At 38.5% G+C, this 21,550-nt stretch overlaps 1 protein-coding gene across 1 annotated transcript in view; it reads right to left on the bottom strand.

Annotated features, from left to right (window-relative positions):
- Positions 1–17,350, bottom strand: part of ANKAR (ankyrin and armadillo repeat containing) — a 42,033-nt gene extending 24,683 nt beyond the window's left edge. Inside the window, exons 1-9 of the mRNA XM_081939319.1 lie at positions 16,518–17,350; positions 14,211–14,648; positions 9,022–9,185; positions 8,269–8,384; positions 6,329–6,506; positions 4,498–4,717; positions 3,391–3,423; positions 2,534–2,581; positions 659–866 (exon numbers count right to left, since the gene is read on the bottom strand). Of these exons, the coding sequence (XP_081795445.1) occupies positions 659–866; positions 2,534–2,581; positions 3,391–3,423; positions 4,498–4,717; positions 6,329–6,506; positions 8,269–8,384; positions 9,022–9,185; positions 14,211–14,648; positions 16,518–17,115 (2,003 nt within the window). The 5' untranslated portion in view covers positions 17,116–17,350. The remainder of the gene's footprint in view (positions 1–658; positions 867–2,533; positions 2,582–3,390; positions 3,424–4,497; positions 4,718–6,328; positions 6,507–8,268; positions 8,385–9,021; positions 9,186–14,210; positions 14,649–16,517) is intronic.
- Positions 17,351–21,550: the final 4,200 nt, after the last annotated feature.

Raw genomic sequence — 21,550 nt, 5'->3', positions numbered from 1 at the left:
CAGATTCCTTAGTATCATGACTTCAATTGTTGTTCCATGTTTGAGGACCAGTTGCCAAAATTCTTGCTTCCACCCTCTCCCCAAGCCTCTGTTCAGGCTGCCTTTCCACTGAAGCTCTACCCCAGAGCCAATGCAATGCAGCCAGAGGTGGGTTCCTACTGGTTCGGATTGGTTTGGCCAAGGAGGCACTCAGTAACTCAGCCTGCCACACCCCCAAACTGGTTCTACTGGCAGCTCCATAGGCGCCGCCATCTTGTTTTTTGCTTCTGAGCATGCGCAGAAGCATTTTTTAAAACTCCTGTGCATGCCCGAAGTGCGTCCCTGAGCAAACCGGCAGTAGCAGAAGCCGGAACCCACCCCTGAAAGCAGCTAACAGCTGACAACCACATCCAATTACTGTATATAGCTGCCCAAAGTCACTTCATTGAGTTGGATATCTATAGAAATTGAATAAACAAACAACCAACCAAATAAGTAAATACCCCAGTTCTTCTCACTCTGGCCTCCCTTCTGGCTTCACAGCATTCCAAAACCAACCCAATCATTCTAACCACCTTCCTCATTCTCAACTCTACCAGCTTCCTAAACCCACCAAGCAACCTGTCTCTGGTCTAGACCCCACACTTCCTTCCTGGACCCCCCCCCTCTGCTTACTCACAGAGATTGAGTTTCCGCCTCTATCAGGGCTGCGTCTTTTCGGTAGAGGACTGTGATACAGGACACGTTGTCATAATAGGCAGCAAAATGGATTGGCAACCATCCTCGGTCATCGGGTATTTGGTAATCTGCTCTTAAAGCCAGAAGGAAATGAAGCGCTTCAAGGGAACCGCACTGGGCTGCTAGATGTAAAGCTGTGGGTCCCCAAGCTGATAGACAACAAGAGGCAAGAGTGACCATTGGCCTTGAGGAAGGAAAGCAAAAGCTCTATAGAGTAGAATGGTTACATACTAGCTATGTATCTATGCGCTGTTCATTGCTGCAGCTCTGGATGTCAGAAAAGCAACATAGACAGATAAGCCTAAAACGAACTGCATTCCAGCATTTAATCACTCAAAACAGAACCCAAAATATACTTTCTGCAAATGGCGGGCCAAATATACATGATATATATTTGAAAATCTGGAACGGATGTGTTCTTACAGTCTGATTAAAAGTGTAAGAATACTTTATGGCAGACTTTTCTAGCTGAGGGTTCCACTGGCAAATTAGGGATGACACACCAAAAAATAGGCAGATGGTGGGACCAGAACAAAATGGAGTCAACTTGGTATGGAGACAGGCAAAGGTGGTATTCTGCCGGTTCTGACCGGTTCGCCCGAACTGGTAGCGGAAATCACCCCAGCTCTATGGCATCCCGTTTAGGACATTTTCTTAGGCAAAGCGCATGTGAGGAAGGCGGAGCTCATGTGCTGACGTGGCACATGCAAGTGAAGCGAGAGAGCTAGCGTGCGCTTGCCCCACATTTGCAAACTGGTAGGGAATACCACCTCTGGAGGTTGAAAACAAATTTTGATTTCAGAGTGAGAAGACCTGTGGTATTTATTTGTTTTCAACCTTTCCCCATTCCATGTTGACTCCTTTCAGGTCCCTCCATCTGGCTATTTTAATTAAAAAGAGTGAATTTGAATTCATGAAACATATTTAATGATTTTCATTTGGGTATTGTATAAACAGAAGATCTCAAGCGACACTAGAAGCTGTTGCAGCTCTGGTACTACGGCTTCCCTTTTCCATTTTATCTTATTCTTACATACAACATATGTATCTCAGGGCTTGATATCTTGTAGTTAAAATGCATGGATGATTAGCACCTTAATATGCACAAGCAAAATATCAGTGTCAAGGATGTTTAATTATACATAATTTCAAAGGGACAGCTGAGAATACATAATGTTATTAAATTCTTTTCTTTGAAATAAATGGATTAGGATCAACATGCTTCATTTGAATGGATTGTACTCAGGATTTCTTGAAATAGAATAAAAAGGGCAGTCAAATGTGAAAGCAAGAGAAATAGCTTGTTTGCATTTGATACCAAGCCAGATGTAGTGCAACTAACTTAGATTTCACAGGGTGCCAGTTAAGATAATTTTTAATGCAATTTAAAAAACCTTAAATCACTTCATTATCATATTCTAATTGTATGATTGTTTTTTTTAAACTTAGAAGTCATATCTCATTTTTATGTTGGATCTCAAAAAAGGAGGTTATGGACCTGGAGAAGACAACACTGCAGTGTGTATACAGGACAGAAGTGTGGGAATCATTACCAATATGTCATATCCAATGGTACATTCTGTACTGCTATTTAAGAAAAAGCATTATCCTGCTATTCCACAATTCTCCTCTTAACATAGAGTTCCACACAATGGAAGAAACTGCAAGAGTACAAAGGAAAATTGCAAATGGGAAATGATTACCAGTATCTTCTGTAAAAAAAAGTCAGTGTTTGAATAAGGAAATTGAAAGAAAAATGTGTCTGCAAATATTCTTAATAGGTACAATGTTAATCTTGCATTTATTTACAACTCACAACTTCTTTCTCCAATCATGATATCCTTTTCTATGAAGGCAGGTGGTCCTGAAAATAAAAGATTCATTTTCAGGTCACTGTTATAATTTGTACAGGTAGTCCTTGACTTACAATCGTTCTTTTAGTGACCATTCAAATTTATAACGGCAGTGAACAAAGTGACATGACCAATTTTCATATATTGCACCATCCCCATGTTCATGTAATCAAAATTCAGGTGCTTGGTAGCTGGCTCATAAGACAGCTGCAGTGTCGCAGAGTTGTGTGATCACCTTTTGCGACCTTCTGACAAGCAAAGTCAGCGTGTAAGCCTGATTCATTCAACAACCATGTTACTAACTTAACAACAGCAGTGATTCACTTAACAACTGTGACAAGGTCGTAAAATGGAGCAATTTAGCAACTGTCTTGCTTAGCAACAGACATTTGGGGCTCAACTGCGGTCATAAGTCAAGGTCTGTCTGTCTGTCTAGCTATCTAGCTATCTATCCACTACTGTAGCTATAATATGATAAAAGCTACATTGACATTATCACACTTAGCTACAATGTCATTTTGACTTAATATTACATACAAAGAAAATAATCTCAATTATTCAGAGTTTTCAGAGCTTTCACAAAATGCTGTAAGTTTCACTTTAAATTAGTTTGCCCCTCCAGCTGGTTATTGAGCAAAATTGATTTTTTGAAATGATTTTTCGCATAACATCAAATCTGCATTTATGAATGCTCTCCCACAACGCTTCCACTTATTGGAAGATCTTTGTCTGACTACTGCTAAATAGTATTGATTATAGAATATGATAGCTGTTAAAGCTTTATTTTATATAAAAAGAGGATAATAGATTTATAACATACCACTTTTTGTTTCTGGTTTTTGAAAACGTTTTCCTGGGGGGAAAAAAAACCAATCCAAATTATGTTGATATGCTTATTGCTACTGCATTTTATATGATCATTTGTGTTAAAGCTCTTATAATATGACAATTAATAAATAATGAATTAATAACAGATTTGGCACAGATACAAAGATAGACTCTAAACATTACCTACTCATTACTAGGTAAAGATTGTGGAGTGACAATCTTAGGGTGATTTAATAGGTGAGGATTAAATGACTATTGTGTATGCCTTGAAGTTTTAATTTAATTTGTTTTTTTTAAAGAAACGTTTACAAAGGCACAGTTCATATATTCAGCTAGGCCATAATGTGCTTTGACTTTGGTTTAGCCCTTAACTTGAAGCTTAGCCTTTAATGAGTTTACTCAACAAACTATGGTCATCAAATCCTGACAAAGGATGGTTTTGTGTGAACCCAAACCTTGAAGCAAACATTTAAACCTTGGGGTGCTTAATTAGGATAAAAATTAGATGACAGAATGTTGAGAACAGATATTGAGCTTGAATCCCACATTGATGTTATGAAATCTATGGAAGGAGCAAAACAGGATCTCATACAATTTGGAAAATAAAACGAATGACATCCTAAAGAATGAATACTTTGCAGAATGGAAATTAATAAAGGAGAAAAGCAACCTAGAACTAAGAAGAAGTTTCCTGACAGCTAGAACAATTAATCAGTGGAACAACTTGCCTTCAGAAGTTGTAAATGCTCCAACACTGGAAGTTTTTAAGAAGAGACTGGACAATGATTTGTCTGAAATGGTATAGGGATTCCTTCCTGAGCAGGAGATTCCACTAGAAGGCCTCCAAGGTCCCTTCCAACTATTCTATTCTATTCTATTCTATTCTATTCTATTCTATTCTATTCTATTCTATTCTATTCTATTCTATTCATTTCTATTCATTTCTATTCATTTCTATTCATTTCTATTCATTTCTATTCTATTCATTTCTAGTTTGTTTTATATGGTTTCAAAATTCAGACTTTTAGTGTTTCATATAAATGGGAAGGAGTAGGAATCTGGTACTCACAACTTGTTGGCACTATCTTATCTTTCTTACCTTGGCTCACTGGAATAGAACGCCTTTGATTAATAGTTAGGTGTAATTTAACCACCTGAGCTATAATTGCCACACGGTTGTAAATAGCGGCATGATGGATGTATGCATAACCATAATCATCTGTAATAGCAAGACTGTTGATGGAGGTCCTACGGCAGAAGGTAAGGAAGATGGCAGCCAGTCCTCTATCAGCAGCAGATTTCATGCCAAAAGACAGGCTCTAAAAACACAGAAAGGAAAACAGTGAAGGTCACTCATATTATTACCTTTCCAGTTATGATTCCTTCTTGGTTTCAAGTAGTTGCATATGATGCTATAGCCTTGGGCGGGGGAGGGGTATAGTAATTTTAAGATAATTGTGGTAACTATGTTAACACAGCAGAAGAGGAAAAAACTGGAGAAAATAACAAAATACAAAGATCTGCAAATAGAAGTCGAATGACTGTGGCAAAAGGAAATAAAGGTAGCATCAACATTAATAGGTGCCTTGGATGCAATCCTAAAACAACTGGAACACCACTTGAACAGTACTGGAATGGATAAAATCACCATCTGTCAATTGCAAAAGGCAGTTTTACTTGGAACAGCTTACCTCCTGCCATGATACCAGTTTAACACCAGTTGCCTATTTCAGGTCCTTAAGAAGAACTAGATGGATTTTAAAAAATGCACCCAGTCTAAACATCTGGCTGACTGTTGAACCAACCATTATAAAATAATATGCTTTGTTTCTTTTTTTTTCTGTTGTGTTTTTTCACTTTTAAAGCGCATTTTATATGTTACTATTGAGAATGTGTTTGTAGTATAATCGTGCCTGTATTTTGCTTCTTCCCTTTTTCTTTTCTGTTATTATTTTTAAAAGCAATATAAAGTAAAAAGATCTAATTGTGATGCTGAAATGTATTAAAAATATGAATTTTGACCTTTATTTAAAAAAAGTTGAGCCAGGGCCTCAGCAAAAAGAAAAAAAAAGTTCAGGATAGCTAGCTGGAAACAAATTTACAGATCTGAAATTGGATTCATGGAATGTGTTATCAACTGATGAAATTATTTACATTCTAAAAGTGATACGGCAGCTGGAGGGAGAGATAAGGAAGGGAATTGTGATAAATGTCGAAAGAAATTCTCCCATAGATCTCACACACTGCTCCCTCCAGTCGTCAAGAAAAAATATTTTCTGAATATGAAACTGGCCACTGGTAGTTTTCTTTTCAACTATCTTTACTGGAAGATGCCATTACACCACAGAAAGACAGATTCGAATACTTCTCTAGCATATGTGCACATCTATTAATTATCTGCCTCAATTCTCAAATGAAGCTAATTAGGTTGTTTTTTTAAAAAAATGGGAGTTTAATTTCCAAGACCACTTTAATATTGTTTAGTTTGGCCCTCCAGTGCATACATTGCTGGAAAATGAAACAATAAGAAACCAGGATGCCCACTCATCATTTGAAAATGGCAACATATAAATGAATTAGCACGAATAATCCAACAATCAGAAGGTCATTTACAAAATTGCACTGGGCTTTTGAAAATCTAGTAATTTTGCACCAAAATTATGAACCCTTTGATTATTATTATTGCTATTACACAGCTGATGAAGTGTAGAAGCCCTGTTCTATTACGGGGGTTAAATACAAAGTCAAGGAACAGAAAGGAAAAACATTTGCAGAAAGAGGACAGAAACTGGGTTTGAAGAACAGTAATAAAGATTTGTTTGTTTTGGTGATTAATACATTTGTTTTAAGGTAATTGTCACAGTAATAAGAATATAAATGGAAGTTTTCACAGACTTGTTCTCTAGGATATTCAAACCCTTAAAACATACCTTACATTTAATAGCTTTCCTATAGCCAAATCTTTTCTTGAATTGTTCCATTGCTTGCGAATCACTTAATGGAAGCCTTTTTGGCTTAAGGGTGCTTATCACTTCATTGATAGCTCCCCACCACTGACTTTTAAAAAGCATATAAAAAGCTTCAAGCTCAATGCCAATTACGTAATATCTGTTTTGAAAAAGAAGCCACATTACTTTAATAAGCAAATCTTTTAACACATCATATTGTGTCTATGTATTTAACAATGCTTCTGGAAGGATGCATGACTAATGATCTTTCAATCAAGCATAATCTATATTCACCAGTCCTAAATAAAGCTATTTCTACTTCATCTCTGACAGGCAAATTGGCGGGGGGGGGGGGGGGCAATCTAACAGTCTCCAATACTTGGATGGCAGTTTAATTAATTCAACCCAATCAACCTGCCCAAACCCAATGGCCTGCAGATTTCTTAGACCACAGCTTTGTAGTATTCACTTTGTAGATGTGAGTTTTAATTAAGCCAAGCTATTTGGAAAGCAGCTAATTAGGGAAAACTGATTCATATACAGTACCTCCAGTGAGGGAGAGGTGACATGAATATACTAGAATACAATTACCCAGTTTCCTTGAAAATAAGACCTCCCCGGATAATAATCCCAATCAGGCTTTTGAACACATGTGCTAAAATAAGGCCTCCCCTGAAAATAAGCCCTCCCTGAAAATATTGTAACACAGCCACAGCCATGAGGTGACCATGCTCGCTGCCTCCTGCACCTCAAAAATAATAAGATCTCCCTTAAAATAAGACCATTTCAGGGGTCAAAAGAAAATAAGAGCTTGTCTTATTTGGGGGGGAAATACGGTATATTTTAATTTATCTCACCTTCTCTTCCTTGACAGAATATATGGTTCCCATATATTTTAACTTGAAAAATTATAATTCTTGTTACTAATTTCAGAGAGAAGAATTCAAAGTCGATCAGTAAATCTTATGGCTTGTGAGAAATTTTAACCTGGACCTCCTAGCTAGTCAAACTCCATACCAGGATGGCTTTGCAGAGAGATTCTATGGCAGTGGTCCCCAACCCCCAGGCCACAGGCCATTACCAGGCTGTGAGCTGTTAAAAACCAGGCCTCCCAAAGTGTTGGGTGAGCACATGGGAGCACATCTCCTTGTGTGAACAACGGGTGAGCAAAATGGAGTTGCGCAGTCACACGTTTGCCCGCCACTTGCATGAAACCATTCCTCCTCCCCCCCCTTGCACTGGTCCGCAATGCCGGAAAGATTGGGGAACTCTGTTCTATGGGGGTTGGTGTGTGTGTATGTTTGAATGAATGAATGAATGAAGAGGGAAAATCTATTTCCCAGTTAACATTTCTGATTGATTGTCAGCATTTGTAATAAATTTCTGCATTTTTATGTGCAGGTATCTTCAAATTACAGCCATAATGGAGCCTGACCATCATGGTTATAAGTTGTAACTTGAATCACTCACATGACCGACATGATTTTATAACCTTGTTTGTGGTGGTTGTTAAGCAAACACCATGGTTATTAAATGACCCCGGCCGTAGTTAAGCAAACCAATGGTTTGCTATGGGCTTTTTTTTACTGAAAACAAGAAGTAAAGTGGGTTTTGCTAGATCCATTGTAAAATGTAGTCTCATGATGGCAGAATGCTGCAAATAGCTGTAAATGTGGACTCTGAGCTCCCAAAATGTGATCACGTGACCTCCAAGGGAAGGGCAGCCATTAGAACTTCAAAACCAGGACCCAGATTGTTGGGGGCAATCTGCTGACTCTGTAAACTGCTTAGAGAGGGCTGTGAAGCGGCATATAAGTCTATGTGCTATTGCTATTACTAAAGGACTCAAAATGTTTCAGCTACTTTGAACTTAATCTAGTGAATTTTCTAAATGAATGGAAATATTTCTGCATGGTCTTTACCTTTTGCCATCAAATTCCATTACTGGGATAGGATAATGTTCTCTGTAGGGTGCATCTGGGTCCAGCAGTTGAGTAAGGTGATTTATTGCACATGTGTGCATTTCATCATAGGCAGCCTATAACAAGAACATGATAAATATATCTGGTGAACATTTACAAATTTACAATGTAAATTTGCAGATTTACAACGTAAATTTGCAGATTTACCATAGATTTTCTGTTATTGTAAATATTTTACCTCTATTTCTTTTGCAACCCATTCCCATATTTTCCTCTGTTCTAGAGAGGAACATCCCACATAGTATTATAATTTGCAGGCTGATGTATAGAGAAATTATAATGAACAACAGGAGACAGTTAACAAAAAAAATATTGTATGTATGATAATTTTGGTTGATTAAGTTTTCATTACAGAGCTGAAAGCCATTACAGAAATCTGGATCTGAGTGTGTCAATTATCAGAAAGTATTCTGTGCTGCTGATTTTTTATAAATACCCAATGAAGCTGATTTCCAGAACTCTCAATATATGAAGCAGAGCCTTCAGATTAAATACTACTTAACCTTATAATTGAACTCAAATTAGCCTCTGTCCAAAATTGAGGTAGAAATTCTCTCTCCTTCTCCCTTTCTCCCCTCCCTCCCTATCTCTCCTCTCCCTCGCCTTCTCCCTCTTCTCATCCACCCACCCATCCATCCTTGAGATAGAATAACTAGCACTAGTTTTTGTTGTTTAAAAAAAACAGCTTGGTACCTTAACCTCTTTGGAAACTTCTTCAATTGAAGGGGTCCCAACATCAAATTCAATGCCACCATGGAGATGGAAATACTGATTCTGGGCATACAAAAAATGTTGGCATTTGAAATCTGTTCCAAGTAAAAATGGGGGTAATTCACGTTCAGTTTTAACTTTGTCATCTATTAAAAAAAGGAAAAGCAAGAGTTTGATTTAGAATGATGATTGTCATTATTAATCAATCTGTGTTACTGATTTAAAAAAAAGGAATTACACTTTTCAGGTAACTTCTAGAAACTATAGTTTTCAGTATTTTCATCAAATGAAGAGAACTGCTTCTTTGGCAAATTAGTTATTGCTATAACAAGAAAGAAAGAAAATGATACTGAATATATCTAAATATGTGCTTGCATTTTTAAAGTACATTGGATTCAAATAAATCCAATAACTTGATTTTCAAGTGAAAGGGGTTCTGGAACATTACTTCAAAAAGTCAATTTGCTTGGAAAATGAATAAAAATAGAGACAGGAGCTGACGTCGCAACGATATGGACGTGCTATCTCGGAGTTCTGAGATCGCAGTCGACACTTTTGCTGCTGGACGGTCCATCTGGACCTAAACCATCCTGAAAAGATGGTGACAGGGAAGAGTACGCTTGCTGATCTCAAGGACATCGCAAAGTCCCTGATTGATCCAGAAGTCCTCTTCTTGCCGGCGACAAAAAGCACAGCCTCAAGCTGCTAAAATCGGGACAGCTCCGCAACGGGAGGAAAGTGGAAAGAGAAAGTGTGTCCATCTGGTGAGGAAATCTTATTTTTATAAAAGACTGCCCAAAAAGATTGAAGTTAAATTAAACTGGTAAAGAAAAGGAAATAAGTGGCGAAACTAAGCATTATTGGACAGTGTGTTATCTTTATTTTTTTTATTTTTTTCTATCGATGGAAGTTTTGTGAACATTTTTTACTTTTTAAAGTGAAAGTATCAGATTTTCTTCTTCTATTTCTTTTTTTACCTATGGATTAAATCTTTTCCTTTATTTCTACAATACTGGTTGGGATGGACTTTTTCTTTTTCTTTTGTTTCATTTAAGAACTTGTTTCTACTAAGCCTGAAACATAAAGAAGATTTAAAAGGAATATAAAGAAGGTAGTAATCTTAGAGGGAAAAGAAGTTACACTGCCACTTGGAGGTTTGAGGTTGAGACCTGGAAACATTGTTTTTTCTTTTCCCCCTTTGATCATTTTGACCTTGCACTTCAAAGGCTTCAACTTGTTTATAGAGAAGAGCATGGGTTGTTTACGCAGGTGCTCTCTGGATGCTTGTTGGTAGTTAGAAAGAAGTGAAAACAAAGATTTGTTTTTAAACTAGAGTGTCAGTGTTTACTAACTGGAAGGATGGCATGATTAAAAAAGAAACCATAACATTACAACAGATTATGTTTGGAATTCAAAAATTATTAGAAACAACAGAGAGAATTGAGAAGAGATGGGAAAATATTGAAAATATAAATTTTAATGTGGTAAAACCTGATGGAAAAATGGAAGATATTCAGCAAATGGAAAAATTGGAGGCTAGAGTCCTAAAAACCCAAGGTAACTGTGGATATTGACAGTGAACTGAGTGTGGTTGGAGATGGAAAGAGTGGAACAAGGAAAGGGAAGATAGATGGAAAGGTGGTTTACTACAGATTTCAAGGTATAGAAGAAGAAGAAAGAGAAGAATGGATGGACTTAAGGAGGGAAACTTTGACAAAAACACTACTGATAACCAAAGATAAGCTGATTAAAGAATCTGATGGAGGGGTTTTGAGATTTTACAAGATATGTAACAAGCAACAAGTTGCGAAGAGAAGTCCAAACAAATTTGATTAAGGAAATAACCAGAAGATTAATTCCACAAATAGCAAAAGAAATAGGACTACACTATTACTGGAAAGACACAGGTTGAGATATGAAAATTAATGATAAAACATGTTAAATTTAGTTAAAATTAGAGCATTATGTTAAAAATGTAATGATAATGATAAAGTTAGGCAAATAATTGATAATGATAACAATGTATACATATATATTGGTTTGATAAGAGGAAATTTGGTATAATTTTTAAATAGTGAAAAAAGGGGGCAAAGTAAGTTAAACTTAGTCAAACTATTGTTAAATAAATGACTGATAATGATAATAATGTAATAATTTGTATTGACAGGATAAAAGGGAAATTGGATATAAATTGTAAACAATGATTAAGATAAGAGGTCTAAAATTTTTGTTATTAAACATAATTTTTGTTTTGAATGTGTTATAAAGGTATAATGTGGTTGGATGATATTGAAAATAGATAAGGGAATGCCACTATGTTGTTTTGTTTTAAATTTTGGAATGTTTGTTATAAAGAGATGTTAAAACAACTATAGTCATATGAATGATGTGGTATGATGATAGCAATATATATAAATGTATGTAACTTGATATGAATCATAGGTGGTGACTGTGGAAGGGATGCACGAAAGTTTTTTGTAACCAATTGACACACTTTCTACAATTTGTAATGGAAGATGATTTTAAGGTGTTTGTTGTGTTTATTCGAAATATTTAAAAAATCATTCAAAAAAAGAAAATGAATAAAAATCACAGTTATGATCCCAAGTGTATTTTATTAAGTTAGGTAAAAGGCAAAGAATCCCGCTTGCACATATGTGCTAGTCATTCCTGACTCTAGGGGGAAGTGCTTATCTTCAAAGAACCAGCGCTGTCCAAAGATGTCTCCGTGGTCATGTGGCCAGCATGACTCAATGCCAAAGGCGCACAGAACACTGTTATTTTCCCACCAAAGGTGGTTCCTATTTTTTCTACTTACATTTTACATGCTTTCAAACTGTTAGGTTAGTAGAAGCTGGGACAAGTAATGGGAGCTCACTCCGTTACGCAGTGCTAGGGATTCGAACTGCTGGACTTTCTGATCGACAAGCTCAGCGTCTTAGCCACTGAGCCACAGCATCCCTATTTATTAAACTTTTTTAAAAGCCTTTTATATGACTACTCAGAGAATTACTGATTTTATAATAGAGAACATATATATTTGGGACAGTAAATGCAAGCATTTAAAAGGAACTAGCAGTATATAAAGTTCTTTTGTAATTCACTAAAATTTGTAAGTCAAGTACACAACTGAAAAAGGTGCAACAGTAAAGAAGAATCAACTGATCAGTATAAAGCAATCTATTAATATTAAGAATAGACAATGAAAAAATATTTCTCCAAAATTGTAAAAATGTGTGTTAGCTTCCAATATAGGTTTTCATTCCATTTTTATCACTCAGTTTTTTTAATTCCCGCCACCTCCACCCTGGTCAGCTTTTGTAGCTAATGAGCTTCCTCAGTGCTCTTTGAGTTGCTTTGGGAGGTTCCTAATATTTTGGGGTTGTTTTTTTTTTTTAAACCTGCCAAATCTGCATCCTTTTAAGTATTGCCTCTATTTTTGTTCTACACCCATGCTATCAGAAAGAGAGACCAAATGGGTTTTCACCACAAAATGTCACTTTTCTCCTCTCTTGGCAGTTTTTATTTGAAGCAGATGAAAAAAAAAAGAGCTTATTGGTCCCTGCTCACTGACAGAATTCCTTCATATTCAAAACTATTTTTAACCAAATATTATAGTACCAATTTGCAGGCAACGTAGTGGGACGTGAGACTTTGCATGTACAGTAGCTAACAACGATGATGCCTTATAGCAATCCTGCAAACTTATGCCCTTCAAATCACGCTCTTGGCTTTCCAGAACAAATAAAGAGCATATCACTTTTGACCAGCAAAAGGCCAACAAATGGTGACATTTGCAGGACTGCTATAAGCCATTATGTCTCAACCCAGCCTTTCAGTCTGTAAAAAGAGGTATAAGAATTTATTAAAGTCAGGAGTTCTTATATACTATTTGTTCGGCCTACCAATGATTAAAAATAAGGCAAGGCCTCCGGCTCACAATTTAGAGCCCCCCAAATCAAGGAGGAACCAAGATGACTTTTCAGAGGCTTGCTTGCAATAGCAACACTATTCAATAGATACAGGATCAATGACTATACTGTATGCTGAATTCTGATAGGGCTAGTGATATTTTCCCCCCCTACTGCCTCATTTCTTGCCTTGGAGCAGGTAAAGAATCTAACCAGTTTCTGAGACGTTTGACGAAGGCAGTGGTGAAAGTCATTTTTTTTTACTACAAGTTCTGTGGATGGGGCTTAGTGGGCGTGGCAGGGAAAGGATACTGCAAAATCCCCATTCCCTCCCCACTCCTGGGGGAAGGATATTGTAAAATCTCCATTCCCACCCCACTCTGGGGCCAGCTAGAGGTGGTATTTGCCTGTTCTCCGAACTACTCAAAATTTTCACTAATGGTTCTCCAGAACCTGCTGAATTTCACCACTGGACGAAGGCCTATTTAAAAAGTAATATTATCATGCTCCAGACTACAAGTGAGAAAGGAAATTCTAATTTTATACTTGTTATATCTTTCTCAATTTCTGCCCTTTATTGCTACATATTGTTTCTGAGGACTTCTCAATAGCTTTTTTTTTTTTAAACTAACCCTGATACAGCATATGGCAATTTATCTGACTAGGCAGAGAATAGATTAGACTCTAGTCCAGGGGTGTCCAAACTTGTGAACTTTAAGACTTGTGGACTTCAACTCCCAGAATTCTGGGAGTTGAAGTCCACAAGTCTTAAAGTTCACAAGTTTGGATACCCCTGCTCTAGTCCCAAAGGTGTTTCTTTTCAAAAGGCAACTGGTGGATCTCCTTAGGTTTTTTTTTCTTTGAAAATGTTTCACTTCCCATCCAAGAAGCTTCCATTAGAACTGAAGAAGATTCTTGGAATGAGAAGCAAAATGTTTTCAAAGAAAAAAAAAACCACCAAGAAAGTCTAGTTGCCTTTTGGGGAAAAAAACCCAAATACCTTTGGGACAACCATGATCTGTTTGATTGAGCATCTCCATAGACTAGACTCTAGTCTACTCAAGCCCATTTTGATGGGGTAGTTAGTGATATGAACAACTGAGTGACTGTTATCTAATGCAACGGTACATTGTAATGACACTGCCCAGTTTTTTTTCCAGCTCAGTGATACCATTTTCAATGGCTTACTTTGACTAAGAAATGTTTCATTTTATTGTCTGACGAAGAAACCTGTTTCAACAAACACGGCATACTCTTTACCTGAATACGGCTGAAGAAGCCGGCTTAAGTTTGGGACTTTGTTTTTTCTCTTTAAATTAATGATAAACGGGATGAGAAAGCTTATCAGCTTCATGTATGCTATGTTCTTTTGAATGTCTTCTTTTTTTTCTAGGTGCTTTTTCAGAAGTTTGAGCTGAAGGGTGAGCCTCTGCTGTAGTCTCTTGTATGAGAAAGCATCAAGATGATCCTCGGTCATTCTAATTGCATTAGAGAGGTTGTATGCCGCATCGAATAGGAAGACATCTTCATACTGTTGAATCTTTGTAGTGGCAAATGTCAGCTTAAGTATTATATGGTCCGCAAACTGCATAAAGAAAGTTTTTTCTTCTGTGCTATTAGGATTGTAAGTTGGATCTTCATTCATGTTTTCATCATAGATTCCTTCAAACTCAGGCTCTTTTGTAATGTCTATTAGACCTATACAATATACATGCACACATAAGTTCTATAAATACTATATTAAAGATAAACATATTAAAATACAGATATATCCTATAGCAGGGGTCTCCAACCTTGGCAACTTTAAGACTTCAACTCCCAGAGCAAAGCTGGCTGAGGAATTCTGGGAGTTGAAGTCCCTAAGTCTTAAAGTTGCCAAGATTGGAGACCCTGTCCCTGTCCTATAGGTTGCGAACATGCGAAAGAGGCTTTCACCCTGCAGTGAATAGAGAGTGGCTAAAGTGATGATGGTGCTGTTATATCCTAGGCCTCTTTAAAGGAAAAATAAAGTCAGTTATATTCATGAATGTCCAGCCTTAATCATAAATGAGATTTATTGAAATCAGTGGCAGTTGTATTAGATACAGCTCACTAGTCTCAAAGATTTCAGAACGCCTTCTCTGTGGATGATGTTGCTTGAATCCAAACTATAAACCGAAGAGCATTTTTTTTAACTCAAAGGGACCATATTTCATGTTAAAGATAATCCTTTTTCACCAAGCATTTTAATGCTTGATTTAAAAAAATAATAATGAGAAAATTAAATTTACAGAACTGTTCAATTGCTACATGCAAAATATTTTGGCCATCGATCTCTAACTATTGAAAGCCTTGCCAGCAATACTTAACTATTTTCTTTGGAAGGTAGTATAAATTTCCCTCACATTTGAGAGTACCAGAAAAACCAAAATAACACCATGTTGAAGGAAGGACCCAGAGTGAGTAGCATGCATGCACAGGAACAACCAGTTAAGACCAATCATGTCTAGATGATATAAAAATCAAATAAATAATAACAAAATAAGGGAGCTAAAACAACCACAAGGCACTTTAGCATACTTAACAGCAGTGACATACGGTGAGGTTTATGGCTGGTGAGGCTGGTGACGTCATCAGGAAGGCCGGGAATGGGACCACGTGTGCCTTTTCCCTTTTTTTTCTTTTAATGATGAGAGCGGTGAGGGTCTGCTTCCCCTGCCTCCCCTGACCGCACGTCCCTGCTTAACAGTGGCCAAGGTTGGCCCAAGATGAAATGAAGGGCTCTACAAGGACAGCCATTGGTGTGTGCAACCCTCTGTCGAATATCTTGTGTTCTCCAACCTTCCTTTCATTACCTGCATTGTATTATAGTGAGGCTTAATAAGTGTGAATGTGTGTTTCAGCAACTGTATTCAATACAGCTAAGAGGTTAACGGGAACTCTTTCTGCTTTATGTTTTCCTGACTCCTCCATTACCGAGTCTGGGAGATGGTGCTCATCAGATGAGGCAACGGGAACAAACAGTGGACTAATAAGTAAGGGGTACAAGGGAGGGCAGAGTTTGGGGAAGTATCTCTACTGGAGCCACATTAACAGTGTGCTACTTTTACAGAAGCAGAGCCTAGCTATTAAGCTGAGGACCCAGTAATGGATGAGTGTAGTTATTGGAAGTCTGGTCTGACTGCTACCACAAGTCCTGGTGGAAGGGCCTTGGTGACTACAAAGGATGCTGAACAATTGCCTGGGATTAGGTACTCAACCATTTGGTTGGTTTTGGACACTCAGGGATTTGGTTAAACTTGCTATCTGGGGAAAAGATGAGGAGTGACTCTGGATGGAAACTCTGGAGTGGGAGAACCTGGGTAACAATCTCTTCAATGACTACTCTAGGTGCTATATGTGTTTTTTAGGTGTACATTTGCAAGCAGCCATGAGTGACTGAAACTTCATAATATGTATTCATAACATGCATGTATCGGAAAATGTACAAGTTATTTTAAGTGATATAGTTTCATCCCGATTACTACTTCCTATGTACATTGAACCATGTTTTTATGCAGTGGTCAAAAACATGTTGACCAAACTTACCAGCTTGACAGAACTCTGTCGCAGGTGTTTTTAATGTTTGGGGAACACCGTCTTGATCAATATCCATGGTAGAGCGCCAAAGTTCCGAGAACCTTACCCTTTTTTCCTTGGGCATGTATACCCCATGCCAGAGGGCTTTCAACATATAGTCAACAGCAATTAATATTTGTCCTATTCTTGTATCAAAATACGCTGGAGGAAGTGAACAAGAAGTACTCTGATCATAATTGGCATCTAGACTGATAGAAGGGATTTGGTTCAGGCAATAAATGCCCACAGCCAACTCTCTGATCATTTGATGAATTTCCCGACAGTCCAGATCTAAGCCTGGCTCCACCGGCATAAGTACAATAGCTATTTGGGTATTGACGCTTTTCATCTGACTCAGAATTCCACTGGGAAGTTCTAATGGGTGACGCATGTCGTCTTTGGATGCCAGCCAGCTGCAGAATGAAGTGGTCAGCAATTCCTGAAGCTCACTTCGGTCGTACTTCTCAAAGAAGGCACTAGCATTTCTCTGTGCTGCCAGGTGTGCTAAGTAGGTTGCCTCATCTGCTTGCTCATTTCTCAAGGCTTGCTTCTTAATTGGTCTCAACATTCTTCAAAATGTTCTGTTCTGCTGTTTCTAAATGTGAATTATTTGGGAGGAGTAAAATTGAAATGAAGCAATATAACATTTGCTGGAAGAAAATATATGAAGGGTCCTTGGTGCTCTCTGAATTTGGTTGTTTTCTTGCAGACATTTCATTACCAAACTAGATAACATCATCAGTGCTAGTAAGGAGTGGGGTTTGCTCACATTTTATATTCTCGTGGCTTGACTTGTCGGTGGAGAGGGAGTTGTACAGGTAGTCTTCGACTTACAACCATTTGTTCAGTGACTGTTCGAAGTTACAACGGCAGTGAAAACAGTGATTTATGACCTGTTTTCACACTTACAACCATTGCAACATCCCCAAGGTCATGTGATCGAATTCGGGGGTTTGGCAAGTGGCATATATTTATGACAGTTGCACTGCCCTGTGATCACCATTTGTAACCTTTTCCAACAAGCAAAGTCAATGGGAGAAGCCAAATTTGTTTTACATGATTCACTTAACAATTGCAATTATTGGCTTAACAACAATGGCAAAAAGATTGTAAAATGGGGCAAAACTCACTTAACTCTCTTGCTTAGTAATGGCAATTTTGGGCGCAATTCTGGTCCTAAGTCGAGGACTACCTTATATAAAAATATATATTTTATAAAAAAAGAAAGCAGTGAGGTGAAAACCTCACAGTGAAACCCTACACCATGGTGATGATATACAGCTATAGTACTTTACAGACATTTCAGGTCCCTGACAATTTGGTGACTCTAGATGTTTTGTTTTATAATTCTTATGCTGTCTGGGACAGATCGATATTGTAGTCCAAGATATTTAGATTGGAGAAGGCTGGGTTAGGTCATAATTCTCTGGTTGCTTAAAATTAAGTATGGAAGTCCCACTTTAAATGATTATTAAATAATATAATTATGCTTTAATAATTTTAACTTGGTACTTTTACATTTAAATGATTGCATCAGTGCATTGCACACCTATAACTATTGTTCACTTGCTTCACTGCTCACAATAAAATATATTTAAATTATGTATTATTTCAGTGAATGCCGATGTCAATGTCTTTACATTGAAGGTAAAGGTTCCTCTCGCATATATTTGCTAGTCGTTCCGGACTCTAGGGGGTGGTGCTCACACTGTTTCAAAGCCAGAGCAAGTGCTGTCCGAAGACATCTCCATGGTCATGTGGCTGGAATGACTAAATGCCAAAGGCTCATGGAACGCTGTTACCTTCCCACCAAAGGTGGTCCCTATTTTTCTACTTCAGGTAAAAAACTGCTAGGTTGGCAGAAGCTGGGACAAGTAAAGGGAGCTCACTCCGTTACGCAGCACTAGGGAATTGAACCACCGAATGTTTGATCAATAAGCTCAGCATTTTAACCACTGAGCCATCTATACATTAGATTATTACTAATAATGTTGTATTATTGTGGGCACTGTGTCTGGAGATTACCCCCATCTCAAGAACTAATTATAAGGGTTCTTTTAAATCAAGAAAGAACTTGGAAACAGTCTGAGAGAAGAAACGGAGCACCATTATCTCTGTGATGGCGAACTATAGCATGCATGCCCAAAATGGCATGCGGAACCTTGTCGTCTGGCACTCAAGGTATCACCTAATCCTCTTCCGAATATGTAGCGCACATGCGTGTATGATGATCAGCTGGCCTTCGTGTGCGCGGCAGCGCCAGAAACTGGAAGAGCTGGTCTCCTGTTTTCCGACCGCCAGCTGATCCTTGCGCGTGCATGCGCGCCAGTAATCGGAAGACTAGAAGTTTATTTTCCATCACGCGCATGCCCCCTGGGCAGCTCCTCTTCTGGATTGCAGCCCTGATGAGCGTGCGAGCGCTACCTTTTTGACACTCGGTGCTGAAAAGGTTCGCCATCACTGATCTATCTCTTTAACATCTTCAGAATTAAGTGACTAGAATCCTCAGAGATATGGAAAAACTGTTCAGAAAGACTGGAGATAGACTTTTTTTTTAAGGAAAAGAACTATTTTTGAAATTATAGGGTAAAGTCTGTTTATGTTATCCCTAGTAATTATACAAGCTCAGTTCTTAACTGTTTTATGCAAATTACAAACTCTACATTAGAAGACTAGCATCATCATAATCTGTCCTGAGTTTTTTATTTTCCTTTGCATTTTTTTTTAATGGAACCTCCTTTTAAGTTAGGACCAGAGATCTGAATATCTTTTATGAGACTGGCTGATCTTCCAAAAAGAAAAGAGGGGAAGATATGGTTGATGTTTTTTTACCTCATCTCCCTAAGGCCAGGAGGTCGTGTTATAGAATTTATTTCACTTCTTTCTAATTCTTTTTTCCTTTTAATTTTTCAGAAAGCAATACAGTTAACAATAGCAGGGATACTTCCAAGCAGACAGTTTGCAGTGCTATTAGTCAAAAGATGTGTGACTGTTCACTTATATAAGTGCCTTCTTCACTTATATAAGAAAAACAAGAAGTAGCACTGAGTTTTACAGTAGAAGACTACAGAGACAATTTGGTGTAGCGGTTGAGGTACCAGACTATAAAGCAGGATGCTGTGAGTTCAAGTCCCACTTTAGTCATGAAAGACAGCTAGGTGACTTTGAGCCAGTTATTTCTCTCTCAGCCCAAGTTACCTCAGAGTTGTTCCCTGGAAAGCAGGAAGAGAAAGGTTGGTATGTTCACCATCTTATTTGTAAAAATACTAAAGGCAAGATACAAATAAAATACATTTTCTTTGAAGAAAATAGATTGACTATCAAACAATCTTTATTCAGTCACAGACCAGCAGTTATATGGACTATGCAAAAAAAAATTGTCTGTACATCTGTGCATGAACGCACAAGGACAAATTATTAAACTATGCTATAGGACAGCGATGGCGAACCTTTTTTGGCTAGCGTGCCACAAGTGGGGGGAGCGCAGGGGGGTCGTGTGCGGGCGTGCTGCACCCATAATGCAACATGCGACCCCCCCCAGTGCGCATGTGCGCACAACGCGTGACCCCCCATGCTTTTTTCGCCCTCCCCAGGCTCCAGAGGCTTTATAGGAGCCTGGGGAGGGCGAAAAGAGCCTCCCCCGCCCCCCCCGGAGGCCCTCCAGAGGCTTCAGGGACCGTCCGGAGGCTTCCCTGAAGCCTTCGGAATGCTTAAAACCATCCTCCGAGCAAACCGGAAGTGACTTCCGGTTTGCTCGGAGGGTCGTTTTAAGTGCTCCGAAGGCGTCAGGGAAGCCTACGGACGGTCCCTGAAGTCTTCGGAACGCTTAAAACGACCCTCCGAGCAACCCGGAAGTCACTTCCGGTTTGCTCGGAGGGTGGTTTTAAGCGTTCCGAAGGCTTCAGGGAAGCCTCCGGACGGTCCCTGAAGCCTCCGGAGAGGGCGGGGGAGGCTCTTTTCGCCCTCCGCAGGCTCCTATAAAGCCTCTGGAGCCTGGGGAAGGCGAAAAATAGCTTTTAAAAAGGTGAACTCAGCTGGCCAGCAGGCGCATGGGCGCTGGCCAGCTGACAGGGCAGCGCCTTGCGTGCCCTGACAAATGGCTCCGTGTGCCATAGGTTCGCCATCACTGCTATAGGAGCAACAGTGTGAACTTAAAAAAATCAGTGAGCAAAAAAAAATTGTCAGAAAAATTCTTGGACAAAAAAAAAAGTAAAAGTATGGGAGATAAAAAGTTGAGCGGGCTTCCGAAACATGGAATAAAAAGTTTGAATGCAAATAGCAAGCATTCTGATTTTCGAGCCATCTGCAGTTTAGATGCAGGAAACCAAGCAGCACCTCTTCAAAATACTTTTATCATTAAACTGGCCCTCATACGAGCTCTTTAGGTATTCCAGAAATATGTCACTGGGTGTACACATTGCACCAAGCTGTAGACTGCTTGGTTTTGACTGAACATAATGCATGGATATAGTCAATTGTAGTTTAAAAAACAGATGGCTTGAGGTATGAATCCAGCCAGGAAATGAACCAGGAGGATTGGGTAGTGATATACATGCTGTAGATTAGAGTCATGTGTATTCCTACCATAGTCAAGCCATTCCTTCTGATTAGAAATCGTCAAACATTTTTACGTAACATTTTTACTTCAGCCTGAGGGAAGGGACAAGAGTGAAAAGAGAAACCTACTTTCTTCATGTTCTTTAAGCATCTCGACTGAAAAAAGAAGGCAGAAAAAGCAGTAAGGCACCTAACCATTTAAAGGTTACCTCTGCCAAATCAGGGAATAAAACTAACAGAGACCAGAAAAAGAGAAAAATTCTAATAGGTCTCTGGAAATTCAATCCCAGATAAGCAAGGTGACTGAAACACAAATCTACGCATGTAAATCTATGAATAAATGACTTGCCTTTTGTCCCAAGACTAGAGAGCCTCCAGCTCACATCCTCAGCTCTTACATGGTGAAGAAGGGAGTAGAAAGGAAAGACTGTCACTATGGATACCAT

This window comes from Natrix helvetica (genome assembly GCF_964273705.1).
Source record: "Natrix helvetica genome assembly, chromosome: 1".
Lineage (NCBI taxonomy): Eukaryota > Metazoa > Chordata > Lepidosauria > Squamata > Natricidae > Natrix > Natrix helvetica.
This window is presented reverse-complemented; position numbering and strand designations above follow the sequence as displayed.